The following is a 16,267-nucleotide window of genomic DNA, read 5'->3' on the forward strand; positions in this document are numbered from 1 at the left end:
AAAATGAAACGGAAAGAGTGAGAGCGAGAGAGATAGCGAGCGGGAGTTGGTTAGAAGGCTACGATAAGAGAAGGCGATTGGAGAGTTGGACTTGGACGATAGCAAGTGTAAGACGTGTTCGAGGTGCCATCGCTACGGCCCTCGTGGAAAAAGTTTAAACGAACATTATTAGCTGGACAGTTACCACTACGTCCTTTTCCAAATTGGGTCGCCGTTTCCCCTAAAACTAAAAGTAACGGCTCACCGTCAAGGACTCCGTCGCAGGACACGATTGCCTCGTGCATTCCGGCACTTTCGCCTGCTAAACGCCAAGGACGACAAGCCCTGCGCGCCCAAACCCGTATACGCCCAAACCACCCGTTTCTCGTGGTCCCGGATACAGTGAATTGAAATCCCCGTGGCTCTCCCGGCCTCGTAGCCCACAAAACAGCTCAACTTACCTGCCTGCCGCACGTGTCATTCATGATCATCGTCGCCCGCTGCCTGCCGCCATCGAAAACTCACGCCATCGTCACCACCGCACCCGAACCGGAATAAATTTGTACGTAAGGTAGGAAGTGTGCTATTTTCTTTAGGACCGCCACACATCCGCAACGCCCTGGGACTCGGAACTAAAGAGGCCTTGAGTGCCCACTCCAGGACTCCCATACCAGGAGTCGGAGCTTAGGCAAAACCCCCATCTGGGACTTTGCACCTTCCGAGGCGAGAGCCTTATAAGTATTAACAATGAAAAAAAATCGCGTTGCAAAGGGTTAAAAAGCTTCAAAAGCCTGGCCTGTAGTGTATTGACACTATGTGGGATTCACGACTCACGTTCGTTCCCAACCACTAAAACACTCTTTACTCTTTACGCCCTTCTTCCCCACGGAACTACGACTAGGTATTACTACGTGAGGGGGGGGGGGTTTCATAAAACGTTTATTTGACACGGCATTTGCAAAAGCTTTTTTACGCCGGGGTTTTTTTACATAACATGTTACAAAGGTTCTTAAGACAATCACGTTATAAAAAAAACACTTTCTAATGCTAACACTGAGGATAATCATCATTTTGAATATTTTTATTTATACGCGATTTTCTTGAATTTCATTGTAAACCTATTGATAGTTTTTCTGTAATCTTTGTTTATTTTTTTCTTTATTTATATCGTTTTATCTAACTTAACTAACTGCGAAGAAATCTAAATTGTTTGTGGGTAGCAAGGGAAAAAAACTAGACACATTGTGGGGATAATTATATTTGAATATTTATTGATTTCAGGAAATGATAAATATGGCTCATGTATGTAAGATCTCGTAAAGCGAGGATATCACGAACAGGTACATAGGGTGGTTTTCTTCTGGCTCGTAAGGAGTCTATTAATTGGGATCTGGCTTCACGATATTCAATGCAAGACCAAACAACATGTTCAATGTTCAATTCGTAACCCTCTCCGCAAGCACATTGATTATCTTCTGCGATCCCAATACGGCGGAGATGCGCATTCAACGTATAATGGTTGGACATGAGTCTAGACATCACACGAATGAAGTTTCGACTTACATCCAACCCTTTGAACCATGCCTTCGTTGATACTTTAGGGATAATTGAGTGCAACCATCGTCCCAGATCTCCATTGTCCCATGATGTTTGCCAACTAGTAAGCGTCCTCTGACGAGAAGCGCTATAAAATTCATTGAAGGCAATAGGTCTTTCATAGATGTCACCGTCCAGCGCCCCTATTTTGGCTAAATTATCCGCTCTCTCATTACCCGGTATGGAGCAATGAGCGGGAATCCACACTAAGGTAATTTGATAAGATTTATTTGTTAATTTGGTTAAGTATTCTCGTATCTTCTTCAAAAAGAACGGAGCGTGATTATCAAGCTTTAATGAGTGTAGTGCCTTAATTGTGCTGAGGCTATCTGTGAGGATGAAATAATGGCTCGGAAGTAAAGTATCAATGATTTCCAGACTATGGTGAACTGCTGCTAGTTCGGCTGTGTAAACAGAGGCAGGTTCTGCAAGCTTGAAAGAGATCGCGGTGTTATGGTTGAAAATACCGAAGCCAGTGCCCTCATTGATTCGTGACCCATCAGTGTAGAACATTTTATGGCAGTCAATGTGTTGGTATTTACTTATGAATATTTTAGGGATCTCCAGAGAGCGCTGGTGATCCGGGATTCCACGAATTTCCTCTTGCATGGACGTGTCGAAAAATAAAGTGGAATCGGGAGTATCTAGTATATTAACACATGTCAGAACATAACTAGAAGGCGTTATTTCTTGTGACATGTGATTGAAGTACACTGTCATGAATCTGGTTTGGGATTGAAGCTCGACAAGTCTTTCGAAATTTTCAATTACAAGTGGATTCATAACCTCACATCGTATAAGTAAACGAGAGGAGAGATCCCAGAATCGATCTTTTAAGGGAAGAACTCCCGCTAGAACTTCAAGACTCATCGTATGTGTCGATTGCATGGAACCTAAGGCGATTCGTAAACAACGATACTGTATTCGTTCCAATTTAATAATGTGAGTGTTTGCAGCTGAACGGAAACAGAAGCACCCATATTCCATTACTGAAAGTATCGTTGTTTGATACAATCTTATCACGTCACTTGGATGAGCACCCCACCAAGATCCGGTTATTGTTCGGAGAAAATTTATCCTTTGTTGGCACTTCTTTATCAGATACGTAATGTGGCCTCCCCATGTACCTTTAGAATCGAACCAAATTCCGAGATATTTAAAGGTCATGACTTGGGCTATCATTCTACCAACCAACTGAAGCTGAAGCAGAGCTGGATCACGCTTCCTTGAAAAAACAACCAACTCTGTTTTCTCCGTAGAGAAATCGATGCCTAACTTCAAAGCCCAACTTGATAAATTATCCAAACTATCTTGCAGTGGTTGTTGTAAATTTATGGCTTTTGGTCCTGTGACAGAAACCACGCCATCATCTGCAAGTTGCCTTAGAGTGCATGGGCTGACAATACAATTATCAATGTCATTCACGTAAAAATTGTAGAGAAGGGGGCTTAAACAAGAACCTTGTGGGAGACCCATGTAACTTATTCTGAATGTTGCCAAATCGCCATATGAAAAATGCATGTGCTTTTCTGACAATAAGTTGTATAAATAATTATTTAATATTGGTGAAAGACCACATTGATGTAGTTTCTCTGAGAGAACATCAATGGAAACAGAGTCGAATGCTCCTTTTATGTCTAAGAACACAGACGCCATTTGTTCTTTTTTTGCGTAAGCTAGTTGGATTTCTGACGAAAGTAGCGCCAGACAATCATTCGTTCCCTTTCCCCTCCGAAAACCAAACTGGGTATCTGATAGCAAGCCGTTCGCCTCAACCCAATTGTCGAGACGTCGTAGGATAATTTTTTCCAACAATTTCCTGATGCAGGATAGCATTGCAATCGGTCGGTACGAGTTATGGTCGGAGGCTGGTTTTCCCGGTTTTGGAATGGCGATAACTCTCACTTGTCTCCAGTCGTGCGGGACTATGTTCTGCTCAAGAAGCTTATTGAATAAATTCAACAAGCGTCTTTTTGCTAGGTCAGGCAGATTCTTCACCAAGTTGAATTTAATTCTGTCTGGACCCGGAGCATTATTGTTGCATGAGAGGAGTGCAATTGAAAATTCCATCATTGTAAAAGGCGAATCTATGGAATCGTTACTTGTGGGAGCATCGCGAATGATTTTCTGCGCAGGAGCAGAATCTGGACAAATATCTTGGCAAAATTAAATATCCAGCGATTCGAAAAATCTTCGCTTTCATTAGTTACGTTTCGATTCCTCATTCTTCTGGCTGTGTTCCAAAGAGTACTCATTGATGTTTCTCTTGACAAGCCATCAACGAAACGTCTCCAATAACTAGACTTTTTGGCACGACGGAGACTGTCAAATTTGTTTTGTAAAATCGAATAATTTTCAAAGTTTGCACGTGTACACCCTTTCCGTTTCATAATTTCTTTGTAAGCAACTTGTTTAGCTTCATATGCATCCGAGCACTCTTTGTCCCACCAGGGATTAGGAGGCCGGCTGTTCATTATCATGCCAGGATTGCATTTCGTTTGGGTTTGTTCTGCTGCTTCAATAATCAAACCCGCTAGAAATTCATATTCTTCGGTAGGTGGTAGCTCTTCCGTCGAAACAAGAGAAGTGGAAATTAAAGATTGGTATTTTTTCCAATCAATATTTCGTGTCAAGTCATAAGGTACATTGATTGAATTCGTGAGGCCTAATTCACTGTTAATTGAAATAACGACTGGCAAATGATCGCTACCGTGAGGATCAGGTACAACCTTCCACGTGCAATCTAACCGAAGTGATGTCGAGCATAGAGATATATCTAATGCACTTGGTCGTGCGGGTGGTCTGGGAATGCGTGTTGCTTCGCCTGTATTTAAAACTGTCATATTGAGCTCGTCACAAACATTGTATATCAAAGAGGATCGATTATCATTGAAGAGGGAACCCCACAATACTCCGTGCGAGTTGAAGTCTCCCAGTATCAGCCGCGGAGCAGCCATGGATTCCACTACCTCAAAAATTTGACGTTGTCCAATTTGAGCTTTGGGAGGTATATATATAGAAGCGATAGACATGTCTTTGCCTTTAATATTCGTTTGGACAGCTACATCCTCAATGCCCGCAAACAAGGGGATGTTAGTTCTATAGAAAGGATAGCACTTTTTAATTCCTAGAAGCACTCCTCCATATGGGGTGTCTCGGTCTAGGCGAATAATGTTGAAATCATTCAAGTTGAAATTAATGTTTGAGGTAAGCCATGTTTCACATAAAGCAAAAGCATCGCATTTCAAATTATGCAGCAAAATTTTTAAGGAGTCAATTTTAGGTATGATACTTCTGCAATTCCACTGTAAAACAGTGATGGAATCTTTCATTGGAGGAGGTGAATTACCCATTGAAAGATACAATCGCTGCAAGGATGGGCCATTGAGCAATCAGCTGCTCTAAGAATGTTCTAATTGTTGGGAGGAACGCTGAAAGTATACTTTTTAGTGGTTCAGAAATATTGAATGCTTTGAAAATCCAATCAACAATTTCAGAAAATTTCAATAAACCTATCCCCGGTTGAGGCTCGGAGGAAGTTGAAGTTTTATTATTTCCAGTAATGGTGTTCTATTTGGATTGTACATTACCAAAACCGGGAGGGACTGGCTTCGGTATTGCATCGGAATTCTTTAGCTTTGGCCGCAATTTATTTGTTGGAGGAGAAATTTTAAGGCCCTTGCTTGGCAGTTTGGGAAAAGAGGATTGTTTTCTTTTCCTGGATCCTCTAGGTAAAACAAATGATGTACCTTCGGACGCTTCGTAAGAGTCAGACTCTTTCGGCAATAGAATAGCGTATCTGTTTTCTGGGACCGTGGGTTCAGGAGTAGCATTTTTCAGTATTTCTGCATAAGAGCGCTTAGATCTCTCCTTCAAGGATCGTTTAATTTTCTCCTCCCGCATTTTATATATGGGACATGCAAGGAGCTCGTGTGAAGTTTCTCCGCAATGTAAACATTTTTCTAAGTTTTTATTGCATGTATCCTCTTGATGAGGCCCCCCACATTTGCCACACCGTACCTTATTGGAACAGTAAGTGGCTGTGTGGCCAAGCTGTTTACAATTGAGGCAATTCATCACACGAGGGATGAAAAGGCGAACGGGGAGACGAATTTTATTAATGAGAACATGGCTAGGCAAAGCAGACCCAGCGAAAGTTACACGAAATGAATAGGATGGTCGGTAAACTTTTTTCTCTTCTTCAATTGATACTGAGTACAATTGCTTAACATCGAGTATTTTTACTTTATTAAGCAGGGTGTTCTTGAAACAACCAACACCATGCTTAAGTATATCCTCGGCAGTGAGGCTGGGTTCGGAGATGACTCCATCGCATTCTATATCGCGCGAAAGTATATAAACTTTATATTCACGCGTGAAGAGTTCGCATGCTACTATCTCGTTAGCTTGTCTAATGTTATCAATGCTAACTCGAAGTTTATCTTTATTTACTTTCACGATCTCTGTTACAGCAGAAAATCGTGAAGTCAGATCCCGTGCAATTTGCACAAGGTTTAATGGCTTTCCTTTCCGCCTGAAGAAAACCTGCCAAGGTCCAGAAGACCCTTGGGGGTATAATTTTATTCTAAGGGGAGTTGAGGGAGGGGGATCAGAAGAGTTTTGCTCTTGTGAAATGGAGGATTCCATCTCACTATCCTCCATCTCGCCTACCATACACAGTAAGTAAATTAAATACCAACACTAGCAAAATTATATTAAAATCTACCTGTCCTTCGAAGAGTTGCAGATTCTCGCTGTCTCCCTCTGTCACGCTCGGGTTGAACACAGCGCAACCACCACTACTAAGATGGAGCCGCTGTATACCTGTGGGTCCAGGGGTATTTCCTTACTATGCACCGTGGCTAGGTACACAAATACACAAAAGCCCGTTTCTGCACTAGCACAGATGAATAAGTGATGATGAAACGAGACGCTTCACCAACAAGAAGCTCTGTCTCACTTAGCGCCGACTGTATGCAGCGTAACCACTACCACCACCAAGGTGGGGCCGCCGCTTACCTGTGGGTCCAGAGGTATTCCCCTGCTACGCAGCGTGGTTAGGTACACAAATACTCAAAATCCCGTATCTGCACTAATACGGATGAATGAATGATGATGAAGCGAGCCGCTTCACCAACCAGATGCAGCTCTGTCTCACTCCGTCGCAAGCGTCGGTTGTATGCAGCGCAACCACTACTACCACCAAGGTGGGGCGCCGCTTACCTGAGACTTCGTTGCCTTCGCACCAACACTCGCTTATCGCGTGGTACCACCACCAAACGACCGCTCTCGCAACCAACAATCCTGCCTGTCTCCGCACCAACACGGCATCAAATACTGACACGGTACACAAACTTCTAGCCTATTCACGGCTTGCACAGCCTTGGTTGCTACAACCAATCAGCAAACACAACCTTTCAAGGCGAAGGCTAAAACTGTTATGGGGGGGGGTTGGAGGATCGTTATGCTTTCTTTGCAACTTTTTCTTCTGCTCTATCTCGGAGCCTCACTTGGTTTATGAAAAGGCTCGACCTTTGAACTTTGATATAATTCTCGACTCTTCTTTTGCTTCTTCTCTCCATCTATTACGTCGCCGTTTAACTCTCGTCCCCGTGAGCCGTTTAGGTACTGATTCTTTGAGTTAATTAGCTCCTGTTTCCGTTGGCTATTCAGCTCCCTGCTTTATCACGATCTACTTGAATAGTCCCCGACGGTGAGTTTACTCTACTCCGACTGATGGTTCCACGACGGAGGAATTTCTTCCGACACCGATACCCGCTTCCTTGAGCCATTTAGCTCCCAGTTTTATCGAGATCAACTTGGTCATTATCCTACTCCGACTGAGAGATCTCCGGCAACTGAATTTTTCTCGGAATTGATGTTTGCTTCGTGAGCCTATTAGCTTCCCTTTTCGTCGCGATTCTGTCAGGTAGTCCACGGCGGTTAAACTACCCTACCGTGAATTCCCCGGTGTTAAATTGCCCCCGATACCGATGTTCGTTTTTGTGAGCCATTTAACTTCCCGCTTTTTCCCGATATAGTGACTGGCGGTCGACCTACTCAACGGGCCAGCTAGTAGATGCTGAGGTTTGTCCAGCGATTCTGGGTGGCTTGTGAACGCCATCAGGTCCCAATGACCCATTGGTATTCGACGCGGTCTACTCGCTCTAACCTACGGCGGTGGATCTAGCCTGCTCCCGAGCTACCCGGTAGGGTGTCGAGGTTGGTTCGGCGATTTCGGTAAAGCCTGACGTCTGGTTCGCTGGCGAGCCGGCGACCCGAACCCGGTGTTACGTTGCATACTACTCAACTGGTCCTCGTTGATGGACCACGTCTACACCGACGGAGAGTTTCCCGGCGGCGGAATTTCTCTTGAAACCCGATTTGTGGTTTCACGACGACTTTCTAGCCAATGACGTTACTTTGTTGGTACAGCTCATAGAGTATACACGTAACCACTCTGTTGACAGCATCCCAGATACGCTCGTTGTGACACATCTCTTCAACGATATTGTCAACTTTCATACCAGGTACTGTACTGTGTAACATCCCTTCGAACTTCTTCGAACCTAGGGCATTCGAAGACCACGTGTTGCGGTGTTTCTTGGCTTGGTGGCTTCCGGCTTTGGCAGAATTTCTGTAGGACTATCCTGAACATGTTCAGGAAACACCAGCAACGCGGTCTTCAGTGCCACATTGGAGATACCGTCCTGTGCGGGAGCTTTCTTCGCTTTCAACCCTTTTGCATAGGGAATTCGTCGGAAGGAGACTCGATTGTCACCATCATTTCCATCGTATGCATCGACGTACGGTGTAAGTGATATTTTTGATTGGGCCTGAAAAGGACCGTTGGTTTGTTTTACCGTGGAAGGAAAAACAATGGAGGTCCGTTCACCGCAGATCCGGCTAGCCAGTCGGATGTCTTTTAGCATGATGGTTACTCGCTTGGCGTAGATGGCGCATTATTTCGTATCCCCGAACAAACCTACCTGGTAAGCCTCGCTGGCCGTATGGGGGGGGCATTACGGCTGAGCTCTGGAAGCGTACATCGATTTCGAAATCCTGTGCAATCTCACGGACCACAAGCTGGAAGGGCAGCTTGTGGATTAGTAGCTCCGTTGACTTCTAATAGCGGCGAATTTCTCACAGGGCGACAGTTCCTATTCCGTAGCGATTGGCTTTCTCAACGCCACCAGGGGTTGGGCCACTTTTGTGGATGGCCTTCGTTGTTGACTGCTTGCGGACGGTCTGTTTGGTACGGGCCATGCCGTGAAACATTATGTTTTTCTGCTAGCTGGTAGTACAACGACGGTCAAACGAATGGAGAGAAAAACCGACCAATCAATATTTAGTGTAGTAGCGCCTTTTCATTCCTTTCTGCAGTCATAACCAAAACGAATATGCGTCTTTTCCCTTCATCCATTCAGTGACCGGTTTTGTCAAATGCATTTTCAGATTTTTATGAACAACATCCCAAAAATATTTACGAAGAATGTTGCAGACTTGTAAAGAACGAAAATAGTTGACGAAGTGAAAGAATCTCCAATTTTAACTTTTAACTATTATCATAAAAAATTATTTGAACATTATTTTTTTGTTTGTTTATTACTTCTCTAACTCTGTTAGCTATCCAGTTTTTTACGTGCCATAATGGCGGTTAAATTGTTTAGTTCGTAATACGTTTAATTACCCTTCTTGCCTTTCTCAATAGAAAGGTATTGCAATTGCTCTGAAAACCGACTTTTTAACGGAGGCCCGGAGAGCCGAGTGACATATACCATTCGATTCAGTTCGTCGAGTTCGGCAAATGTCTGTGCGTGTGTATGTATGTATGTGTGTATGCGCGTCTGTGTGTGTATGTGACCAAAAATGTCACTCATTTTTCTCAGAGATGACTGAACCGATCTTGATAAACTTAATCTCAAATGAAAGGTATAACGTTCCCATAGGCTGCTATTGAATTTCTAATGGATCCGCGTTCCGGTTCCGGAATTACAGGGTGATGAGTACGATCACGTAGAAAATGTCGATTTTAATAAATTCTGCAATGAATGTATAATGGTGAAAATTTTTCCAAAATGTGACCACAACTGCTTCGATTTGTAGTACTAGGTCACTAACAGCCATTCAAAGTCTCTTTGGTCACCCTGGCCACCATCATCGGTTCCGAAAGCCCCGGCGGAAGTATCCAAATTCAGAATAACAGTCACATCAGTTTCTCGGAGATGGCTAGACCTAATCAACTAAACTTAGTCTCAAATGAAAGATGTTGCGTCCCCGTAAATGGATATTCAATTTCATCCCGAACCGACTTCCGGTTCCGGAGTTACGGGTTGTGGCGTGCGATCACATAGCAAATTCCGATTCAACCTCCGATGAAAGCAAATAAGGTAAAAATTTCACTAAAATGTCTCTCAAACAACTTAAATTTTCAGTTCTAGGTCACCGACGGCCAAACAAACTTTCGTTGACTACATTGACCACCATAGACGGTTCCGGAAGTGCCCGGGAAAAGCGGCCATCTTTCAAAACTAGCAAACTCATATCAGTTTCTCGGAAATGGTTAGGCTGATTTTCACAAACTTAGTCCCAAATGATAGGTATATTATTCCCACAGATGTCTATAAAATTTCGCACGGATCGCTTATACAGTTCCGGAAATATAGACTAATCCGTTCGGTCACATATGAAATTCCCATATAAGCCGGAACTCAATTTTTTTTTCAAGGGAGGGACCTCATGAAATTTCAGAAATCGAATTCGTATTTTTGATGCCAAACATCTTTAAAATGCATGAAACGTCGAGATTTTATGTTACCTAAAAAAACAAATTTCATGAAAATGGACTTTTTGGGACTTTGCCGATTTTGCACTTTTTCCCTTTCTCGTGGACTTTGTCGACTGGGCGTTGCTGTCAAGCTGGCGTAAACGATTATAGTCAAAAAAGGGAAATTAAACATATTACGAACTAAACAATTTAGACCGCCATTATGGTACGTAAAAAGCTGGATTGGTTTGGTGATACTGCAAAAAATTATTTCCTGGTAATTATTTTTGACCGGCTGTTTGTGGTATATCCCCCGATGTCGAAGGTTGTTTGTTAGTATTGGTTGTAGTGGACAAATTTATTTCTTTACTTCTTTTTGGCGCATAGATTCTGGTAGTGTTTCGTCTGGTTACAGAAATGGCTCGCGGTATGTGCAAAGCGTTCTTTGGATATAATTAATGCAAGAGATTATCTGCTCTCGTAAGTCAAGTAACAGACTAAAGGTTGGTAAAGTCGTCTTCGCGCTTGGACTCCGTTGAGAACGCCAGTAAAAAAAGTTTTTCCATGTGTCGTTTGCCATACTTCGATATGATTTAGATTCCCACCAAATAAACAAGTTTACAATAACGATATGCATTATTATGGAACGTTTTATTTACATACAAATGATGCTCTATGAAAGCACCACATTAGCAAATTCATCTTCGCCAAAATTATTTATTCTGGTGCTTCTCATATCTGAACCCCGTGAAACATTCACCTAGCGGTTACATCACGAAGAGCAGTGTTCAGCTGGCACATATCTTTATAAACCGCTGAACTAATGTAGAAACCCGGTGTGAGCCGCTTGGGTATACGCAGAAGACATACGTACGGGCGGGATGGCGAAAGAGCGTGAAGTTCCCATTCTCATATTAATGGCTTCATTTTCTAAGCCCTGATGATCCAGTATAAATACCTAAACCTTGAACTAGCTAACATCGTACATATCGTCACTTTCGTGCTACGGAGGCACATCCTTGGGCACATCTCAAAATTTGTGAAGGTTCAGAATAAGCGTTTTTATTCTGAAACAGCAAAACATTTCTATTGTCCGAATCCGAATATTATATTGGCAATACAAAACCTAACTGCATTATTAAAAGCTATGTAATATTCTAATTTTTTTAATTTAAAAATGTTTTGCAGAGTAAAACTCTGCGCTGTCAGACGTAATTTACCATCAACACCTCGAAACTGAATTTTTTTGAAATGTACCGCTATTGATATAAACCGACGATATGCAAAGTATCCAATTGACGCATAAATATACCTTCCTATGGAAGTGAAATAAATCGTAGCAGGCGGTATACTTAAGAAGAAAGAAAACCACCTGTCAGCCGTCAACAGATTATTATAGCGATTACAATATAATTGGACATTCATCCACTAGACATTAATCTATTAGCACGCTGTCTAATCCCGGAACCGGTGTCCATATTCAATATCCCTTTTCATGATTCTAACGGAAAAGCACTCATTTCCATCGTGGCGAAAATCTTACTTATGTGAGCGTGTGCGTGCGTGTGTTCTCGGGAGCAGCCTTCATAATCACCGTTTATCGATTGCTAATGCTGGCGCAAATTTCCGCTTCTTTTCATTGCAGGATCTTCAAATTTGCCGCACCCGAAGTGCAAGCGTCGGAACATCTGCTCCACGCATCCGTTCTGTCGATGGTGGAATTTGACGATGACATCTTCGCCGCCGGAAATTGCTTCGACTGGAACCAGCATCCGGCGAAGAAGGGGTTGTTCTGCCCGTTCGCCTATCGGCTGCCAACACCCGACCAGGGAGCTTCCCTGGCCAAGGATCTGGCGGCCGAGTATCATTACTTGGGCAACACATCGGAGTGGTTTTTCCTCGCCCGAAAGAACGCCGAGAAGGTTATATCCCGGAACGAGCAGTATATCAAATGTGAGTATTTTTTTCGCATTTCCCAATTTGGTTCAACTTGTTATTACTCAATAAAGTAACGCACGGTTGGTTGAACGTTTCGGGTCGAAGAATTTGAGAAATTTTGCATTTCTTCCAACCACATTGGCATAAGCGACATTTGTACTGTCTATCAAGTAGGTACGCTTTTATTCAATACTCGCATAAAATGCTATTACAATATGACAACCTCCCTGTTGTCTGCTGTGCGATCCAAACCATCTGAAATCCACGTTCTTTAGATCTTTCAAATTTGCCGTATACAATACTTTAGTTACAGTGGGTATCTACTATTGTTGCCATATAGACTATACGAACACGCGATAGCTTTCGGTTTTGACACGAACCTATTCAAAGGAGATCAAACGAACCGCATTCTTCCGATTGGATTTCAAAATTCACACAGTTATTAGAAGCATAGAAAACACCACCGTTCGCCATGTAGGCATTCGCTGGTTCACTTCTTTATGCAAATATTCTGTTCGTGAAACGTAAAATATTTATGCGGGCGGGTTTGGGTCGTGTGCGGATATTTTATTGATTTCAATTCTAAGCTTTTCGCTTTCCAATATCGGTGCAGTGATGTGTTGTGTATCCAATAAAACTCTTTTACGACAACACGAGGCATTTGCAAATTTGGTATTAAATTTGATGCCTGAATACAAATTGATGCTTTAGGAAAAAGGTCGTGAAATAGCGTTAATAACAGCGCACAGTGTGGTTCAGAGACTGCACTTAACGATTCGGTTGATTGATGAAAATATTGAAATGATGATAAACGAATTCAAGTGTAATGATGTGTAGTAAATCTGTAAACCATTTGCCGTATAATAAAAATGCTTATGCCTTTAATACGGTAGAAGAGTGTAATACGTGCCTTTGGTACAATATTCGCAGCATTCACTAAATAAATTAAATGCAGAGATATATTAAAATTTTGTAACAAGAAAGAAATTCAAAAATACAGTTATATCTCTCAGGCGATATCCAACTAAGCCAATGCTCAAATATTGAAAAGAGTTGGTAAGGTTGAGTGACGTGAACAGATTGTGAACATTTTTCGGTCAATCTCTTAACCCTTTCATGCCCAACTTTTTTCTAGTGCATGTAGGGTTTCAAAGCTATTTTTTTCTTTAACACGATGAGATCAAGAAACAAGAAATGTCTATTTTCATAAAGATAGTTGCTTCCCTTGCAGTGCTAGAAGCTGCTCAATTTTTACCTTCCAATGCTCATTACAATTCTCCAAGAACACTTACAATAGTCCAATTGCATGGAAAACGTAGCTAAAGACAGTCTAAATTGATAAGTTTTATCAGTTTTCAATAATATTGCAACATAACGAAGATATATGAAAAAATCATTTTCCGATGTGAACGTAAATTGTCCCTGGCAGCACTGTTCCATCGGAATCCAATCAGACTAATTGCAATAACTTCGCTTCTAGAACTGATCCTTATAACTGTTATTACTCAAATGAAAGGCAATGGTCACATTCATTAGCCTTACTTGTTTTTGTGAGCAAATCTTGTCTCCATCAAAAGTTATAGCTGTTTAAAAACGTTGTTGTCCACAAACAACATGGGCCTGAATGGGTTAACCACCATCAGTATTACTTTAAAGCCTTATAATACCTGGTCATACTGCACATGCTAAAAATAAGGTTTCAAAATGCGACGAAAATATTTATACTGCGATGTTCAATTAAAAAGATAGGATCGACTTTTTCAATATTAATGAGCAACATTATAAAAACAACAACGAATTCTCTATCACTATATATATATATATATATATATATATATATATATATATATATATATATATATATATATATATATATATATATATATATATATATATATATATATATATATATATATATATATATATATATATATATATATATATATATATATATATATATATATATATATATATATATATATATATATATATATATATATATATATATATATATATATATATATATACATATCAGAGACCACTTCTACTTTTAAATGTCTCGGAACCATATCATTTATTTATTTATTCATTTATTATGTCCATCGGACTTTAGAGTCTACATGGACAGTCAGGATGGGAAAAAGCCTGTCTGAGTTGGACACCTTTCATGCTATTCTCAGACGGGCGCAAAAACCACCATCTTTTAAAATCACAAACACATAGAACAATAATAACTACAATTTATCTTAAGTCCTAGTACACACAAATCTTCACATTAAAAAGTAATATCAAAACACAGCAGATCGTCTAATTTTGTCGGCAAAGCGGCAGGACGGCTCACCAAATTCGAAGAGCTCTTCCACGGCGGTAAATGCGCGAATACATGCAGCAATTGGTTCGTTGTATCCAAATATAGTTCTATGGAATCGGTGTTGAAGTAGGGTTCCGTTTCGCAGTGATCGATTTGGTATACGAAAATCTATTTCAATCTACCTGTTGATTAGTTTTGCGATAAATACCGCCTGTTGAATTTTTTGGCGACTTGATAATGTTTCAAGTCCCAGCAACTCACACCTTCCTGATATTGTGGCAGATTAACTGGGTCTCGCTATGGCAGGCTTCTAAGTGCCATGCGAACGAAGCGTTTCTGCACTCGTTCGATTCTAATGCACCACGAAACTTGATGTGGAAACCAGATCACTGAGGCGTTTTCAAAAATCGGGCGAACGAGTGAACAGTACAGAGCTTTCATGCAAAGCGGATCCGTGAATTCTATAGCAATTTTGAAGATAAAACCCAGTTGACACGAAGCTTTTGAGATGATCAACGAGCGTTGTGAATCGAACATCAGCTTTGCATCCAACTACACTCCCAAATCGCACACCTGATCGACTCTCGTCAAAACGATGCCGCTAATGCTGTAATCGAACATAACGGGCCGTGGGATTCGATGAAACGTTATTACTTGGCATTTGGCCACGTTAATGACAAGCTTATTCTTGCAGCACCAATCAACAAACAGTTGCAGCAAACCTTGTAAGCGCCAACAATCCTCTACCGTGCGAACTAGGAGGTACAGTTTCAAATCATCTGCATAAACTAAGTTACAACCAGCTCCCAAAAGCAATGCGATATCGTTAAAAAATATTGCGAATAGCAAGGGTCCTAAGTTACTGCCTTGCAGAACACCTGATTTATTCGAGAACTGCGATGATATGCTATCATTCAATTTTACTTGTAATACTCTTCCAGAAAGATACGATTCCAACCAGGCAACCAGTTGAGAAGACATTCCCAGTCGAGATAACTTGCAAAGAAGTATCCTGTGATCAATTTTGTCGATCGCTGCCTTTAGATCTGTATATATGACATCCATCTGTGCTTTGGCCTCCATGCCCGCGATACACTTGGACGTTAAACTTAGCATGTTTGTTACGACTGATCTTCCTGGCATAAATCCATGCTGATCGAACGAGATGTAATTCTTTGCACAATCTAACATGGCAGCACTCACAATTATCTCAAAAAGTTTCGAGGATGCAGAAAGACTGGTTATTCCATGATAATTTGCAGCATTCCGCCGATCGCCATCCTTAAAAATAGGACACATGTATGACTGCTTCCATATGCGAGGGAACTTAGCTTGCTCAAATAATCGATTAAAAATCTTACTCAATGGACCTGCCAAAGCAGTGATGCAGCGGCGTAGAACAACTGCCGGCAAACCATTTCCGGGTGAAAAAGAGCTTTTTAGTTTCTTTGCGGCATGTTCAACCAATTCAGGCGTAACAACAAAAGTTCCCAAATCAATTACACCGATGGCAACGTCGATAGCAGTATCTTCCGCCTCTCATCTTGAAGTAAAGCTGCTCGAGAAGACTTCAGCGAAATGCCTCGCAAATAGTTCACATAATTCGGAAGCTGAAGTAGCGACCGCACTACCAAGAAAGACATTGACGGTATCGATGAGTTTTTTCTTTTGGAATT

The 16,267-nt window shown here is 41.5% G+C and overlaps 1 protein-coding gene across 1 annotated transcript in view; it reads left to right on the forward strand.

The window, feature by feature from the left end:
- Nucleotides 1–16,267, forward strand: part of LOC131688858 (uncharacterized) — a 708,198-nt gene that overhangs the window by 366,229 nt on the left and 325,702 nt on the right. Inside the window, exon 4 of the mRNA XM_058973432.1 lies at nt 11,988–12,295. Coding sequence (XP_058829415.1) covers nt 11,988–12,295 — 308 coding nt within the window. The remainder of the gene's footprint in view (nt 1–11,987; nt 12,296–16,267) is intronic.

This window comes from Topomyia yanbarensis, chromosome 3, assembly GCF_030247195.1.
Source record: "Topomyia yanbarensis strain Yona2022 chromosome 3, ASM3024719v1, whole genome shotgun sequence".
Classification (NCBI taxonomy): Eukaryota; Metazoa; Arthropoda; class Insecta; order Diptera; family Culicidae; genus Topomyia; species Topomyia yanbarensis.